The sequence below is a fragment of the Euprymna scolopes genome, chromosome 17 (genome assembly GCF_053919585.1).
Source record: "Euprymna scolopes isolate OS-2025 chromosome 17, ASM5391958v1, whole genome shotgun sequence".
Lineage (NCBI taxonomy): Eukaryota > Metazoa > Mollusca > Cephalopoda > Sepiida > Sepiolidae > Euprymna > Euprymna scolopes.
In genome coordinates this window covers 78,749,224-78,766,993 of record NC_136498.1, presented here as the reverse complement: position 1 = coordinate 78,766,993, position 17,770 = coordinate 78,749,224, and the positions used below count along the sequence as shown (strand labels likewise).

General features: G+C 30.9%; 1 protein-coding gene across 6 annotated transcripts in view; it reads right to left on the bottom strand.

Annotated features, from left to right (window-relative positions):
• Window positions 1–718: 718 nt before the first annotated feature.
• LOC145296820 (uncharacterized) overlaps window positions 719–17,770 on the bottom strand; it is a 141,905-nt gene continuing 124,853 nt past the window's right edge. For all 6 annotated transcript variants that reach the window (XM_080142906.1, XM_080142907.1, XM_080142910.1 and 3 more), the window contains 4 exons: window positions 14,318–14,400; window positions 11,745–11,824; window positions 3,402–3,566; window positions 719–1,424 (listed from right to left, as the gene is read on the bottom strand). In XM_080142906.1, the coding sequence (XP_079999032.1) occupies window positions 1,347–1,424; window positions 3,402–3,566; window positions 11,745–11,824; window positions 14,318–14,400 (406 nt within the window). In that variant the 3' untranslated portion in view covers window positions 719–1,346. The remainder of the gene's footprint in view (window positions 1,425–3,401; window positions 3,567–11,744; window positions 11,825–14,317; window positions 14,401–17,770) is intronic.

The window sequence follows — 17,770 nt, the reverse complement described above, 5'->3', positions numbered from 1 at the left end:
TCTTTATAAAATTATTTGGGTTATAGTCAACTATTGTATCTTCTAATTTCTATGCTACTGGAAGCAGTGACAAAGCAAATCAATTCCTCCACTTTTTTTTCCCCCTATGCCTATATCTCCCCTAAGTATGTACTCTTTATTATACTTTCTTTTCCCGCATTTTAAAAAAAAAAAAACTTTCATAAACATTTCTTACAAATTCAAATAAAAAAAATTATAATTTCATAAATGTATTCAAAGTTTTAATTTTATTTGAAATTATAACAAAAATAAAAGTGCAAATAAAGACTAATTATTTTTATAATATAATTTTCAATAATGTCCTTTTCTTATATTTTATTTCAATAAATCATTTCACAATAAAAATACTAAAGAACAATAAAAGTGAAGGAACTGATTTCCCTTGTCACCGCTTCCGGTAGAAGTCATGTCGGAAGTTAGTAAGTACATTAGCTGACTGTAACCACCGTCTGATCAATTTATGTAAATTTTTGTCACGTGTACAGATATCATTTTTCTTAAAGTATTTTAATATATGAGGAATTTTGGACAAGAGCCTATATTTCAAATCCAACTTTTTTTTTTTTTTACCTAAAGTTCCATGATAATTGTGCATTTAGAGTTAATAATCATTATGCCATATAAGTCTTTTTTGTGAAGAAAAAAAAACTTTCAATTACTTGATAATGAGATGAAAGAAAATCAAACTGAACAAATGTTATATTTGAAACGTTTAAAATGCAATATATTTACTTTGACATTAACAGGCAAAAATGACAAAATCAATGCAGAAACTGGATGATAAAATGTTTTGATCTTCACATCAAATTGTGTCGAATGTAAGAATGAGATTTAAAGTTTTGTAATAAAACGTGCTTACTGAATTTCAATGTTCGCCGGTCGTAAATAAACTGTACAAATTGGCTGAGTCAAATTAATTTACATAGTTCAATGCTATAAGCAAAAGATAAATTAAAAGGATTTTTAGTCTATGCGTTGTTAAGCTACGTTCAGTTGAAGCATTTCGACAGTTCAAATACAAAATATGGAAATCTAATGTAAAAAATGGTTTTCACCATTCGTTAGCTTCATAATGTTATGAACATCAAACATATTTACAAAGGACAAGTTCCACTCTCCCCCCCCTCCCATCAGGATGCTGAGCACTTTGGCATTTTCTTTTCTTTTTTTTTTTTTTACCTATATGCATCCACTAAAAAATACAGTAAAACTTTATAAAAATTAGATTGGCTTCAAGATATAATTTTCATTTTTTTATGATTGGTTGTTGAATATGAAAGTTGGTTCATAGAATCTTTAGATCTCAACAAGGCTGTTTTCAACTGTCAAGACTTTGCATTCTTGTCCGTTTTAATTTTCTTTGCCAAAGAGGCTGAATGAGACTGAGCATGTGGGATACGACTCTGAAAAAAAAAAAAAAGAAAAAAAATCACATTGGTGACTTTAAAAACTTACATTATTTCATTTAATAAAATTGTGATTATTTCTTATGTGTGTGTATTTCTAATTTCTAAGTAACTTGTACATTATCAGGAATTTATTTATTGAAATAAATAATGCATAAAATATTCATTTTTACATGAAATGTTTGGATCTTCAAAAGAATTACAAAAAGTGGTCAATCATAGTCAGGTGCAACCCAAAGTCTCCATTTTCCTTAGCAAGCACTCTAATCATTATGCCATATAAGTCAGTTTACAAAAATACACTTCTTTCACTTCATAAGCTAATCGCAAGTTGAGTACCTCTACCTCTGTATGGTAAAAACTGTTCATTCAAATTTTACAAAACTTTCAACTTGATACTAAGGTATAACATGTCAAATGTTGCTTGTAAACTTTTTAGATTTTTTTTGTTGCTAATAATCACATAAAATAAACTAAGGGATATCAATAAATTTAGTTTTAATACTATAAACATGAAAATCTTTACATTTCAATATTTTCATTCAAAACAAATTGAATGTACTTAAATGGCTGGTTGTATTGGGTGTAGCAGCTGAGTTTAAAAATCAAAAGTTTCAGCCAAACAAAAAACTTGTCAAGAGCAGTGATCAAAGCAAGGAACCTTCATGTACATCGTCTAATGGCCTATCAACTGTGCTATCGTATTGGTAAAACAATCGAGAGAAATAGTGCTAATGCTGCTGCTATAAACTAACGCACAAACTTTCTTTTTCTTATGCATTAATTCCGAGCTATGGCAGTGTTTGTAATGATGAACAGACTTGATCCAGATGAAGCCTGGTTTTACAGAGGTCTTTGTGCAGGGTGTCTGTCTATCTCATCATTGGTCTACCCCTCTGCAGTTTTCTAGTGACTTCTATTGCAAAGGTAAATTTCACAATGGTGTCGTTGTTGGCCCTTAGTATATATTCAAACCATCTGAGCCGCCATTTCCTCATCTTGCTCTCCATTGGTGCAATGCTTTCTGATACACTTGTTCTAAACATTGCTTTTTGGTTTTACGCTGAACATTTTTAATTTCATAATTGAAAATTATTCCGATTTAGACAAATTATCTTATTAAACTGAATTAAATATCTTTCTGATTAAGAACATGCTGTAAGATTCTAACACATAAATTGACGAATCGGAATCAAATCGATTTTATAGGAAAAAGCATATCAATATCCAGAATCAAACTGACTTTTAATCTCAATTTATTTACAAGATTAACTCCTTTCATGAACATAGTTAAAAGATGGAGAGAGAAAAAGAAAAAAACAACAAAAGAGAAAGAAAACTAAAGAGATGCAAAAAAGAAATAAAATCCAACCAAATAGCAACAAAAAAATGAGATAACACTCTAGTGACTTACTAGAAATCATCTTTTTCTTGTCTAGAAAAAGAAACAGATTTCAACTCACTTCTAGCGATTTAAGTGGAAATCTGCTTTTTCTCAGGAAAATATATTCCAACCAGGGAGGGGGGGGGTTCTTGAAATCTCAAAGGAGTTTGGTTTTCTGGAGTCTAACAGTCAGTTGGTTGTTTAATTGGTGACTCTAGGAAACATGGTCTGTTTGTGTTGAGTTGGATTTTTGATTTGGTCAAGCTAAGAACTGTCATATTTGCAAATTTGTTGCTCATTGTAATTTTAAAAAAATAAATTTTTGTTGTTTTAAACTGGAGTTGTCAATTTATTTGGAGGGGGTATTTTTCTGCTGCAGCACTCATTGAGATCCCACAAACCAGTTCTGGAATCCAGCAATAATTCTGGACCGGCACAATGAGTTAACATTCACATTGTGTGCAGCGAACACACACAGACGCACATTCATAAAACGAAAAGCAGAGAACAAATCCTAGACAAAATGAATTCCATTTTCAGGAAAATGATTACAAACGTAAAACATCGAAGTTTGACTTCATATTTCTCACCTTTTTCCATTTATCTACCATCTTTTCATATTCTTGATTGTAGAAAGTAAACACTTCTTCACAATCCTTTTGCACAGAACTTTGCATGGGATTATACAAATTGCAGTTGCTGCGGACGAGTAGCATATCGCTATGAAAGTCTTCCAAGGTTCCATAATGGCCAGACTAGAAAAGAACAAGTTTTTGAATAAAAAAAAAAACAGAAAAAAAAAGAAATTAATTGAAGAAAAATATTTGTTCACACTCCTGCTTTCCTACGACTAACTTCAACTGTAATTTCCACTGTCTGTTTTCTCTCTCAGCAGTCGAAAAACTAAAGACCATCTTGTGCTTCCAACTTGTCCTTTTCATAGCAGTTTCTGTCCGCCTATGCAAATTAATAACATATGTACATTACTGAACCTTCTACAAACGAAGATCTTTTCTTTCTCTTTCCTTCCCTCATTCTGTCACCTGACAGAAGAGAGAGAGGTGCACCCATCTGACATCAATTTTTTTATTACTTTCACCATGTAATCAATTTCCCTAACATTGTTGTTCAATTCTGCTACAGTTTTAGAAATCAATTAAAGATTCCTATTTACTTCATAATGACACCATTTTAATTGCTGTAATCCATGGCTTTCTTTGGATGTTTTTTGTCATAGTTGGAAATCTCACCGGATTTTTTTGTTAATGGAACCTTTTACTTAATTTGCAGAATGAGATTGGTTTTCTTTAGTTTATTCATCAGACATTAAACTCACAATCTCTGGACAGAATTTTCTTGAGAATATTTCTATCTACCCATGCAAAAATAATACAGAATAAACAGTTCTTGTCTAGAATTCAATCTAATTAAAAAACGAAATGACAGAAAAATCTTTATGGTTTATGCAACCACCACAGAATGAAAATGTCATATTCCAAAAATCATATAAATTGCTCAAGTAGTTTTTTTTTTATTAAATAAATCAAATCTTATGAGGAAGTACGAATAGTGTCTTGCTCCACCATATTTAATAAGAAAGACAACTCAATTCGAACTGCCGAGACAAAGAGATTAAAACTAGCCCTGTAATGGCTGCGAATTATTATTAATTGCTAAAAGATGATTTTCTATATTAATAAAAAACAAAAAAACTTAATCAATATACTTAATTTTTGGAATATGACATTTGGGTTCTGTGACATGCATATATCAAAGATTTTTCTGTATTTTTTTTTTTTTTAATTAGGTTGAATTCTGGATAACAACTGAATAAATTTCTACTAGGGAGCCCAAACTTAAATTTTATTTATATCCAAACTTTTAATGTGGACACATACATCTTTACAAAATTTAAACAATGATACATTTATTTTGATAGCTCAATTATTCACTAAATTATGTCTGTTCAAAGTTTGTTGAAAATTAGAAAATTTTACCATCTTGTGTGCTTTCATGAAATAAAAAATCCTTACAAATCTAATACCATCTGTAAATCATAATAAAATTATTAAACATACCAGCATAAATACTGTGCAAAATCTTATTAACTCTCAAAAAAATGTGCACAAAAATAACACAAAAACTTTCAATCTTCGTATCAGATTCATTTCAACAGAACTGATACTTATTAGATCAAGCCAACACTGGGCAAAATCTCACTATCTCTTGCAAAAATGACACAGGAAGTACAACTTTCCCTCTTCATATCAGATTCATTTAAACAGCTAACACATTGAATTTTGTAATATGATTCATAGCATATTAGAGATAAAGCTAGATTTTTCGTTTAATAGTAAAAACTCTGATTTGGACCATGTAAAAAAAGATAGAAATACAATTCAATAATGGAGTAAAAATTTAATTCATTAAAGTTTTCCATTTGGATTTTCTGTGAAAAACAACTGAAAACTTTATATTAAGCCCACCATATTAACGAGTGGTTCCTTTTTTTTAAAGATGCAACTGAATTTATGTTATATATATATAGTAACTTAAAGTAACCTAGATAAAAATATTAATGACACAAGAGGAAGAACTGTAAATTTATAAAGAAAAAAGATAAATTAATTTACAATTTTTGTGAAATTTGCTTAGTTTACAATAGTCCCAGCATGCACATCTGAAAGTAAAACACGTAGATCAAGGATGTAATTCCCGAAATATTACATCACTGATACTCTACCTGACTACCTGACACAAGTAAAAACAAAATACATGTAAAATATTATATATATATATCTACAATTACATAAATGCATCTTTGTGTGTGTGAGTTCATTCCTTATAGACTCCGAAACGGCTCAACAGATTTTCTTTAAAATTTATAGAACTTTAGTGTATAAGTCTGGAAGTTATCTTAGTTAAGTGTTGTTTCAGAATATTACCGATAATCAAAATTGTTATTTTAATTTATCTATCATCGGTAAAGCCATTTTTCCATGTCGTCAATTAGCAATAATGATAGAACAGGCCATGAAAATTTTACTGTGGGTAAGTTGATAGTTTTTTTTTTTTTTTTTGCATGATGTGGTCTGTAGGTTCGAACTCCGCATGTAAATTTCTTAATGTTTTTTTTCATTAACTAGAAAGAAGTTTATATAAAATAATTTTATACAAGAAGCAATAGCAACTCTAGAGTGCAATGCAGAATAACATATATTTTAGACTGAGGCATGTGAAGCTCCCCCTAAGCGATTCATGGATTTTGATGACAATAAAAATATAAAAGTGTGAAATATTTGTTGATCATCATTCAATCCTGGGCAGCGTCAGGTCTCCCTGCTAATATATATAGTCATCCACATACAGTACTGTTACGCTGTTTCTCAGCTCATCAGTGCGGCTAGGCAAGCAACTACCTAAAGCCAGGATCGAAACCCGACCACCCATATGACTAACCATTGCGCTATTCGACTGCTGCTATGCGGGCAGTGAATTAACAATGTTTTGACATTGTCCAAATACCTAAGCTCAATTTGTTTACTCATTCACACACACACACTAGTGTTGGGACGATTAATCAGAATTGGTATCAGAACTTTTGGGGGTATTGGAATTGTTATCAGAAAAATTTCAGCTTAATTTCCGATTTCAAAAAAGATTCTTTTAAAATTATTAAGACTTAATTTTCCACACTAGTGATAGACATTTGTTGTTTATAACTATCAATAAAACTAAAATTTATAGATCATAATAAAATCAAAATACAATGGAAATTTATTTTACTTCCATAAAAAACAAAAAAATGAAACATCGCATTAATTTACTATGTAACCATTTAAAGAATGCAGTTGATTTACCAAGTTCCGAAAAATGTTTATAAATTAAATAAAACATTTTTGTAAAACAAAAATACTGTCAAACATTATTGATAATTAAAGGTAAAATTTTAAAAAATGTTTATTTTCTTTCTTTATTTTCTTCGGGAGGTTGTCTGTTTTGTTATTATATCTCGGACTTTGTATATTTATTTGTTTGCAGATTGTTATCCTCACAACGTTTCGGTTAACTCCTCTAGCCTTCATCAGGTGGTTAACCATGATGGGATAGGAATGCCGAGTCTCTTAACTGTATCCTCAGTAATTACTGCCTTCCATAGTTGTTGTCGTCTCACCACGTTTTGGCCAACTAATCCTCTGGCTGGCTTGCGGTAAGATTGAAACCGCTATCTTCAGACAATGCTCACCTGGAACCATAGAGATTCAACACCTGTCTCCACTGTGCCATGAAGGGTTGGATTTTTGGTCTTATAAATCCAAGGTTTTCATTCTTAACTGGTCTTTCATCGTTGGGTCCGTACCGAATGGTATATTATTTTATTATTAGAATCTTTGGAGATGAGTAATTTTAGATATTTATTTTTTTGCGGTCTGTTATCCTCATCTTTATAGTTATTGTTTCACCATGTTTCGGCCAACTACTTCTCTGGCCTTCATTAACCTGACGAAGGCCAGAGGAATAGTTGGCTGAAACGTCGTGAAACAACAACAATGAAGATGAGGATAATAGTCTGGAAATAAATCAATAAATAAAATTACTCATCTCCAAAGATTCTAATAATAAAATAATATACCATAAAATTACTCATCGCAATAAATAAATAAATATACAAAATTACTCATCGCAATAAATAAATAAATATACAAAATTACTCATCGCAGAGGATTCCAATAATAAAATAATATCTTGGACTTTGTCCATAAGAACTTTTGTCGAGTGGATATTTATCCAGTCCTCAACCAGGATCGACCAATTTTACAAGGTGTGGCTTAAAAGTGAAAAAATATCCATTGACAAAGGATCTGTCTCCAGTTGAATTAGATATAAATGAATTCCTGAATTAAAAGATTTTTATGCCTGTGTGAGAATACACTTGGTCAGTTCTTTTATTTCGATTTTCTGTCTGGTTATAAAAAAAAATTTCTATTATATAAAAATCAGTTAAATGAGGGTAAAATAATGTAATAAAAATGAGTCTCTCTTTATTGCAATCATTTGCCAGTTTAGTTGTTAATATTTCTCTTCCATTCGCGGATAAGACACGAGGAAAACTGCCAATTTTCCAACATTAAGATCTAAGTGTATTTTATCAAATCTTTAATACATTTGGAATGTGCTTTATGAAAAAAATTTACTAACATGCTTTTTATTTTTGTTTAAAAAATTTAAACTTATATTTTAATGTATCTTTGTAAAATTAGATAAATTCGTGCTACTTGTACAGTTTAAAAAATGGAAATATTGAAAAAAAAAAGGGTTATATTGTACGTATCTGTTATGGAACAAAGTTCTCCAAAAACAATTTCACTTAATTTCATCAAGTATTTTGTTTTTACAGCAAAAAAACAATTTGTTATGATATTGTGCAAAAAGTTCGATTTTTAGGAAGAAATGCTAGTATTAAAGATGGGGAGGGAATGTCTGCGTTTTAAATTGAGTTATCTTCCCGTGGTGTAGTCAAAAAATTCCAAGATGGCTACCTTCAACGTGTTGTCATAAAAATGTGTTTTTCCGCTGTAAAAAAAAAAAAAAAAAAAAAAACTACTCGATCAAATTAAGTGAAATTTTTTTCCTGAGATCTTCAGTCCAAAACGGATAGTACAATATAAACTTTTTTCGATATTTTCATTTTTTAATGTCTTGATTAAACTGTACAAGTACCAAATTCTTTTACTATATAAGAACTTATAAATATCATTATTGTTGCAGATCACATGTGAACACCCAAATAAACTTAAAAGGAAGAAAAAAAAACTCAGTCATTTACGATTTTAGAGTTAGACATCAGTTTCACCTATAGACTTAATGAGACATTTTAACATTTCAGCAGTTAAATAAAAATTGTTATTTTTCTTTCTTAGATATATTTGTTTATTTTACTTTTAAGGTAGTATAGTTTTACGACTTTGCCAGTTAAGACTAGTGATAAAAAAAATTTAGTAAGCATCCCTAAAAAGTTAGAATGACTCGGAAATGATGATCAGTGATTATAAAATTATTAAATGCAAATAGCTTCCAAAACCAGAATTTTCAATCTTTTAATTAAATGAGAATTTTAAAGTCAGTTTGATTATCCATTGGATAGTTTAAATACTTCAAAATTCCCTTCAAATTTGGAACAGTCATGTAGTAACTGATTTTTTTTCAACTCTAAACAAAATATTAAAATGGCTGACTTTTTTACAAAAAAAACGATACACATTATGATGGATTTAATCTTACTTTTACTTTTTTTAAGAATATAGTAACCAGAAAAGATAATGCAAGAACCGTGTTATCATGATAAACACTTGACTTTAAAAAATTGATTTAATTTTCTTAAAAAGAGAAAGAGTTTTTAAGAATAAATATCTTTAAATATTAGGAGAGGGAGCTTATCCCCTATTTAAAACTATATCTCCCAAGAATGATCTTAAAATCTATTTTCAATTGATATTTATTCCATATTTGCCTATATTTCCTAACTTCCCAAAATTTTTCAGTGCCTAATTTTAAGTTGTCTAGTTTTCTAAAGTCATTGACAGTAGTGATAACCAACCAAATCTATTTAATTATGGTAAAATCATGCAATTCTTTGTTATAGAGAAAGTACAGAATAGTTAATAAAGCACACCCTCCTCATCCTTCTCACATTAAGAATAGTTTTCTAAATAGTAATATAATTTAGAAATTTATTCATGTGGAAAGGCTTTGTTAACTATTCTGTTCCTACACAGTCTTATTTTTCATACCAATCTTCGGCTATTTTCAATTGTTTATGAAAAAAATAAAATAGCATTTAGTCAAATAATGGCTTCATTTTGAAAGAGAAATAAACCTTTTAGCTTAATCACTAATTTAAATTAATTACAAGTAAAATATTTGATATTTAGAAATATCATCAACAAATATACGCTCTGTCCTCTCCCAAGTTTATTTTTTATATTTGCAAAAATGTATGTGGACATTACATGGGTGTTTTACAGAACTCTGAAAATGAAAAAGCAACAAATCTATAAGTAAATATTTAGAAATTTAAAAAGAATTGAAATCAGGAATTTAGAAGAGAATCGTTAATTGTATTAGAATCGAAAATAATTTTGGAATCGTTCCAACACTATCTCTATATAAATAAAATGAACTCATTTTTTCCTGTCTGATTTTGACCTTAATAGGATTAAAAATCAAGATATTTCATGCAAATATAATATGCACAAACGGCAGAACAATATCTGAGGTGTGTTATAGGCTTATTATTTCTCAAATTCCTCGATAATCTTAGATTTCTATACTTTTTCTGCTGAGAAGTCACGGCCAAAATCGGTTAAGATCAATGGAAGTGGTAAAATATTTTCTCTCTAATAAATTCCTCCTCCCCCAGCCACCACTTAACACCGTTTGGGGATCGTTCACAAGGAACAGTTGAGAAAAGAACACCGGTTTGGCTTCGTAGTTCTTTCATGTGAAGTTATTTAAAATCACTAAACTAAGCTGCAGTGCTCTGTGGCGTAGTGGTTAGCGTGCTGGACAATTCACATTATATTTTCACGTTCGCGCCGACCTACCGTAGTCGTTTTTTTTTTTTTTTTTTTTTTCCTAAACAACTGGAATGGACTTTTCTTGGTGGCCGAACTGTTAACGTTGCAGATGTTTTTTTTTTTGTTTTTTTCCACACTTTATTTTCCTACTTTTACTCATGACTCCGGGTTTGATCCTTCCTACTTACCTACCATAACATTTTTTAAAACTCTCCCCCACCCCCGTCCCGGAAACAAACACTCGGGCAACGCCAGGTACCCCCGCTAGTTGATAATAACGGTGAAGCTGCAAACCTTATTTCACCATATCTTAATTTGCTTCAGTTTTTGTTTATCCGTTACACCTCTGCATTGTATTACTTTCTTATAAACTTAAATTGGCACTTGTACAGTTTAATCAAGACATTAAAAAAATGAAAATATCAAAAAAAAAAAAAAAATAGATAAAAAGGTTATGTTGTACATATCTGTTTTGGACTGAAAATCTTTGAAAAAAAAAAAATTTTCACTTAATTTGATTGAGTAGGTTTTTTTTACAACGGAAAAACACTTTTTTATGACAGCGCGTTGAAGATAGACATTTTGGAATTTTTTAAACACACCACAGGGAGATAACTTAATCTAAAGCACCGACACTCCCTCCCCATCTTTAATACTAGCTTTTCTTCCTAAAAATCAAACCTTTTACTCGGTATCATAACAATTTTTTTTTCACTGTAAAACAAAAAAAAAAAAAAGAACAAAAAAAAAACTACTTGATGAAATTAAGTGAATTTTTTTTTCGGAGAACTTCATTCAATAACAGATATGTACAATTTAAACTTTTTTTTCAATATTTTCATTTTTTAATGTCCTGATTAAACTGTACAAGTACCCTTAAATTTCCTTTATAAAAAAGATAAAATTTTGTTTACATCCAAATTTTATCAAAATAACACCCCCCCCCCAAAAAAAAATAAACTGAAAATCACAAATTGAAATTGAAGGGAATTTTACTAGATTAATGAACATTTCTGCATGCTAAACTCTAGGTTAGTTTGTGATACTTGCTATAAAATTATAAAACTCATGCCTGTCTCTAACAAGGACATAGAAATCTCAAGAGACATTGGGTACTTCCAAAGGAAGATTATTGTGAAGCAAAGCTTATGCAATCTCTAACCTCACGATGAAAACTTCTAGGAGTGAAAATTTCCCACTCAAAATATGTAAAAGTACATTAATTATTAGTTACTCCCCAGCTAATCTAACAAAAGTTCAAGTAGGAATGACGGCAGGGGAAGACAACTCTTGGTTTATTCCTTTATTTTTTTAAAATAGAAAATAGCATCTTATTAAAATATTTAAAAGTCATACCTCAAGATTTTTCCGAATTCTGCTGAAGTCCATGGGTGTTTTTACAATAGTATAATAATCCGGGGCTTCAAGTGGATCAACTAAAAAAGAATTGAAAACCATATAAATAAGAGAAAAAGACTTAGTAAACTGTTTATAGAAATAAACAAATCAAGTGTTTCTTTTTCGGTTCTTCTTTGTTATTGTAGCAAAATTTGTGAATTGAAATATTAAATTTCAAGTGAAACCAATGGTATCTATTGAATTGTCACGTCACAGTAATGAAAATATCCGAAAATTACGAAAAATGACATGGTAGAAAACTAATTATTTAAGTTTTTAAAGATAATTAATAATAAGTTTTGCTAAATTGGCCAAAGGTTTTCAGTTTTTAAAAAAGATTTACCTCCCTTTTGTCATGATTCAAACTCTCCATTTTTTTTTTTTTTTTTTTTTTGCAAAACTCAATTCTCACTAATTCTCTCTGAAAACTATTTTCATTAATAATTCATTTTTTACCCTAACCTTTTTCATAATTTTCATAATTCCGACAATTCTTTTTTTTTTTTTATTGTAAAAACTTGATAAACAACAAATATTTTCTGGCCATCCACTACCTACTTTTAGGTTATTAGACCTATTCAATTGCAATTTAGTAAGGTAGGCTATCAATCTTACTAAATTTTAAGTGCATAGTTCTAAGAGTAGTTAGTGGATGGGCAAAAAAATTTGGAAAAATTCAATTTATTTAGGATTCAGAAGTCAGACAAGAAGGTCAGAGGTTACATCGACTGAAACATGCAAATAATACTCAAGATGAGAATAGTAGTTTAAAACATCCAAATAATAGAATATTGAATGAATTAAAAACATAATTAAGATATTTTTGGGAACTATAAGATGAACAGAATTTAATTTGTCTATTGTATTAATAATAAATGTAAGTGTTGTGTGTTTTTAAGGGCTAAATTGAGTAGATTGTTGAGGGAGGTGCATAAAGTAGTATGATAAAAATTCTGTTATTTAATTTGTTCTATAAAAATCATCCCATCTATTCAAATGTGTATTAAACATTGTATGCCGAGAAAGGTTGGAATGCAGCACCACCAGGTTGCAAAATTAATGCACTTCTTTATATAGAAACACTAAGCTAAAAGCAAGTTGAACGATGATTTAGGAAATTCATGATAGATGATAAAAACCATGCAAATGAAGGGGGAAAATGATGACCATCACATTTCAACGGCCAAGCACTATTTTAATAGCTGTGGAAACTTCACAATGAGAATGATGGCCAAATGTCGACTATTCGACCATCACATATTATCTTAAAAAAAGGGTATAAAAATTTGCTGGGTGGGTTTACCACAAATTCTCCAACAACAAAGCTAAATGTGTCCCAATTTTTTTTTGGTGTAAATAGAATCAATTAAAAAGAAAAAAAAATAATATGCACCAATTAAAAATAATAATATTGTACTAATGGTACACAAATAAATTAATGCATTAAGTATAAATTTTTTTGGGTACTTCTGCAAAATATTGACAGTGCTGAAATAATAACATCATTTAGCAGCCCATTCGGTTATAGTCAGCTAATGTACTTCCTAACTTCCTGTGTGTCTGCTACCAGAAATGATGACAAAGCAAATTAGTTCCTTCACTTTTATTGTTCTTCAATATTCCTATTGTGAAGTGATTCATTGAAATTATACAGATACAATTAACATAATTAGTCTTTATTTGCACTTTTAATAAAATAATTTAAAAATTTTGGTGATGCACAATTCCATGGCTAGCATTGCTTCATAAACTAAATAGTTCATTACTTAAAGATTTTTAAAAGTGTTTTAAATAATTAAAAAAAATAAAAAAATAACTAATTTCAATAATTCTTAATTAAAACAAAACCGAAAAAAACTTTTCAATGACTATTAAATAAAAAAGAACGATTGGAAAAACATAATAAAAATAGAGTACATAGAGTTCAGATTTTCAGAGGAAAATTAATCATTTGGATAAAATTTAAAAATATTGAATGACTAGAGGATTTAAAAAAGAAACAATAAAAACAGAAAGCATTTCTATAACAATGCGCAATGAAAGTGGAAGTAATTTATTTCATAACAAAAAAAAAAATGAAAAAATAAATTTTACAACAGATTAAAAATCAAGGCAGTTAGTATTAAAAGCTCTCCAGTCATTTTATTTCTATATTTTACATTTAAATTTCTGAATTTTTAGTTTATTTAATAATAAGAGATTTCTTATAAATTTTTTTTATTTCATTCATACTTTCAGAATGTTATCTCTTCATAAAAGTATCATCGAGTTTTGACTACCGGTATAAGACATTTTATCTTTGAAATGAAGGGGGAGTGTGGGGAGGGGGGGGGGGGCGTAGAGTAATTTAAGTTATGACATAAATAGAATTTCATAAGTGTTTTTTTTATATAAAATATTTATTTCATTTAATATTAATTTATTTATTAATAAAGAATGAGATTTTCATTAAGACTGTATATTTCTCATTTTTTGGTTATAAAAAGAAATTTTTTTCATTTCATTGTCCATCCCTATACTTCTATTCTAACCTGGACGATTGAACCATGATGCAGCATTTAATTCCCTTTTTTCTCGATTTGCTCCTCGGTATCGTGATACTCGTTCCAATAAACTGAAAGAAAGAAAAAAAATGTTTAGGAGGAAAAAAACAACATTCAAAACAACATGGCAAAGAATTCTTTAAATTTTAATTTTAAAGAATATCAAACAAAAATGAATAAACATATTTTAAGGTTAGAAAATAGCATTTCAATGATAAAAAATTTTCTTTTAAAAAGAAAAAAAAACTTTGGCATAAAATAAATATCAATATTATTTACTTCCTTGCCAGGAATCTAGACACAAGGTCAGGTGAGATTTTGAAAAGCAGAAAGTACAATCTCAACTGCAAAAAATATCTGTGCCGTTACGTCAGCATTCCCTAGTAAAATGGACATTCTAGGAAATTCCCTGATAGAGGTACCTCTGGCGATTAGAAATAAAGTAAATCCTTCTCAAAGAAAGATGGAAAAGCCTGGAAGGGTGAATATCCTAGGTCATTCCCTGGTAAGGGTGCTTCAGGTTATTAGCAATGAGATGGTAATGCCTGGGAGGGTGGATTTCCTATGATTGAAGAGAACCCTACTTCAGCTTTACAGAAGCAAATAAATATCAATATATTTGATGGAGAAAAGTAAATGGTTTAAAGAATATGATAAGTTTCTGAAACTGCAAATAGAAATTGAGAAATGCGCAGAGATCGACAGGAAAAATAAAAATCTTGAAAGAATCGAAAAAAAAACTGATTACAGGCAAAAAAAAAAAAGTTTCCATTTTTTTTTTAGTTTCAATTCTCGGAAGAATATGTACGCTAAAATTCATAAATTACAACAGATACACTCATAAACCTTGTGTATTTTTTTTTATTTAGTATGACCTCAAGCAGATTATGGTAAAAGATTTACAAAATGAATTTGTGACGAGTTATTAAAGACAAAATTAATATCTCTAAAGTAAAAAAAAAATGTGTGCTTTCATTAAAAAGGGAAATAATTCTATAAACAGTTTTAAAGTTTATTTCCCCTAATTAAATTAAAATTGAAAATTATAGAAATCATAAAGATAAGAATATATGGGGATCAGAGCTGAGAAGAGAAATACACAAAGATCCTTATTCATTCCTGGGCTATGCCAGGTGGCCTTGCTATTTTTAGTTAAATCAAGGTTTACTTTTGCTTTGATACCTGTTTCCAGTCCTTCGGTTATTTCATAAAGAAGACAAATACCATAACAAAACTTTATTTTAATGCTTTAAAGTGATTTTTACTCAGAATCAAATATTGATTTGTCCACTTAACGATCATGTAGGTTCAAATCCGATTGACTTAAATTTATGTTATATATAAATAAATAATAATAAACCTAAAACCCATCCTCAAACGTAGACCCCTACTACCATGTCTCCTTCTCCAACATCAGGGGTCTATGTTCCAACCTTCCAGAGGTTGAAACACAATTACAGGAGACGAAACCGGATATATTCTTTCTAAGTGAAACTGGCATAGGGCCGACCACTTCCCTAGATGAGTTCATAATTAAAGGATACTCCAACTTAACATCGAAATCTGATCCCCAAGATCGCCATGGGCATGGGGTATGTGCCTACATTAAAGATGGCTTTCCATGTGGTAGGGATATCTTCAGAGAAGACCTTAGTTTACCTTATATGTGCTTCCAGGTTGCACTAGCTTACACCACTGCATTTATATTTGCCCTCTATCACTCCCACAACTATCTTTAAGAGTATATCTGAGAAAATTGACCACATACTGTCTGCTCACCCATCGGCTAACATTCACATTTGCGGTGACTTCAATATCCATAATGTAGAATGGCTAACCCACTCAATTAAGACCGACGACGAACGGGGGTTTTGACATGATTTTGCCATTGCCTATGACCTCACTCAGATTGTTCATGTGCCCGATACTACCGGTCAGTATGCAAGCCTTATAAACCTTTTTCTCACAACTTCCCATGAGCTATGTTCATGTTCCATTCTATCTCCTCTGGGATCCTCTGACCACTCCGTTGTATCAGTTGATAAAAACGAAATGCAATAAGTCTTCAGACGTACCTCTCCACCATACAGCATATCGATACTCTACGGCTGACTGGGATAGCTTCCGTACATTTATATCTGATCTACCCCTACATTCCATGTTTAAAAGATGTGTCCTCCATAGTATCAGACCTGACCTAATGGTTAATTATAGGCATAGACCGATTCATACCATCCAAAAAATTCCAACAAAAACCTAACAGCCAGCCATGGTTTTCCCCAGAATGTACTGCTGCCATCGCGCACAGAAATCACTTTTTACATAGCTACCAACGTAATAGATGTACTGTGAATAGAGCTGCCTTCAGGACTGTCAGCAACCACTGTAAAAGAGTAATAAAAAAATGCAAGAGAGCTATATGCTCAGCCCGTTAAATCCAAAGTAGCTGAGCAGCAGCTTGGTTCTGGCAAATAGCAAACAGAATCCTAAACAGAAGCGTGCATTCTATCCCAACCATCATCAATGGACCTGAGGTTATCTCGTCAGCATCAGACAAGGCCAAATTATTTGCCAAGAACTTTGTAGCTAATTCTACCCTACACGACGAAGGGCGTCAACTCCCCGTATTTCCTCCTATAACAAACACGCTATGCAACATACAAATATCTGTGCATGAGGTCGCCAAGCTAATCAAGAACCTTGATTCCAGTAAAGCAACTGGCCCTGACGGCATTCGAGTTATAGTGCTGAAAAAGCTCTAACCAGAACTTGCCCCCATACTTACAAAACTGTTTAAGCGTTGCCTTAAGGAGAAGTGCTTTCCAACACCCTGGAAAACCTCATCAGTATGCCCTGTATTTAAGAATTCAGGTGAAAAGTCATCTCCCTCTCAGTACAGACCAATAAGTCTCCTGTGTGTCATGAGTAAGTTGTTCGAATCCATATTAAATAAAGAAGTAGTCAACCACCACAGCAGAAACAACCTTCTTAGTGACATGCAATATAGTTTCCGCTCCGCAAGATCTACAGCAAATGTGCTAACAGTTATATCTCATAGGATTAGTGAATCTTTTGACAAAGGCTTCCTTTCCAGGGCAATTGCTCTTGACATATCGAAGGCCTTCAATAAGGTATGGCATAAGGGCCTACTTCACAAGATTTCCAGCTACGGTATAACTGGAAATGTTTTCTCAATTATCAAATCATTTCTCTCTGATAGGCTCATAAGAGTAGTGGTTGATGGGCAGAAATCAGAGGCCCACAGTATTAATGCTGGAGTCCCTCAGGGGTCCATCCTGAGCCCAACTCTCTTCCTAATCTACATCAATGATCTCCCAAAACACATACTTAAATCATTCGTTGACATCTATGCTGATGACACAACCATCTATGGCAACACATCAAAGGCCATAAATGACAAAGTTCTCTCTGATTCTCTCT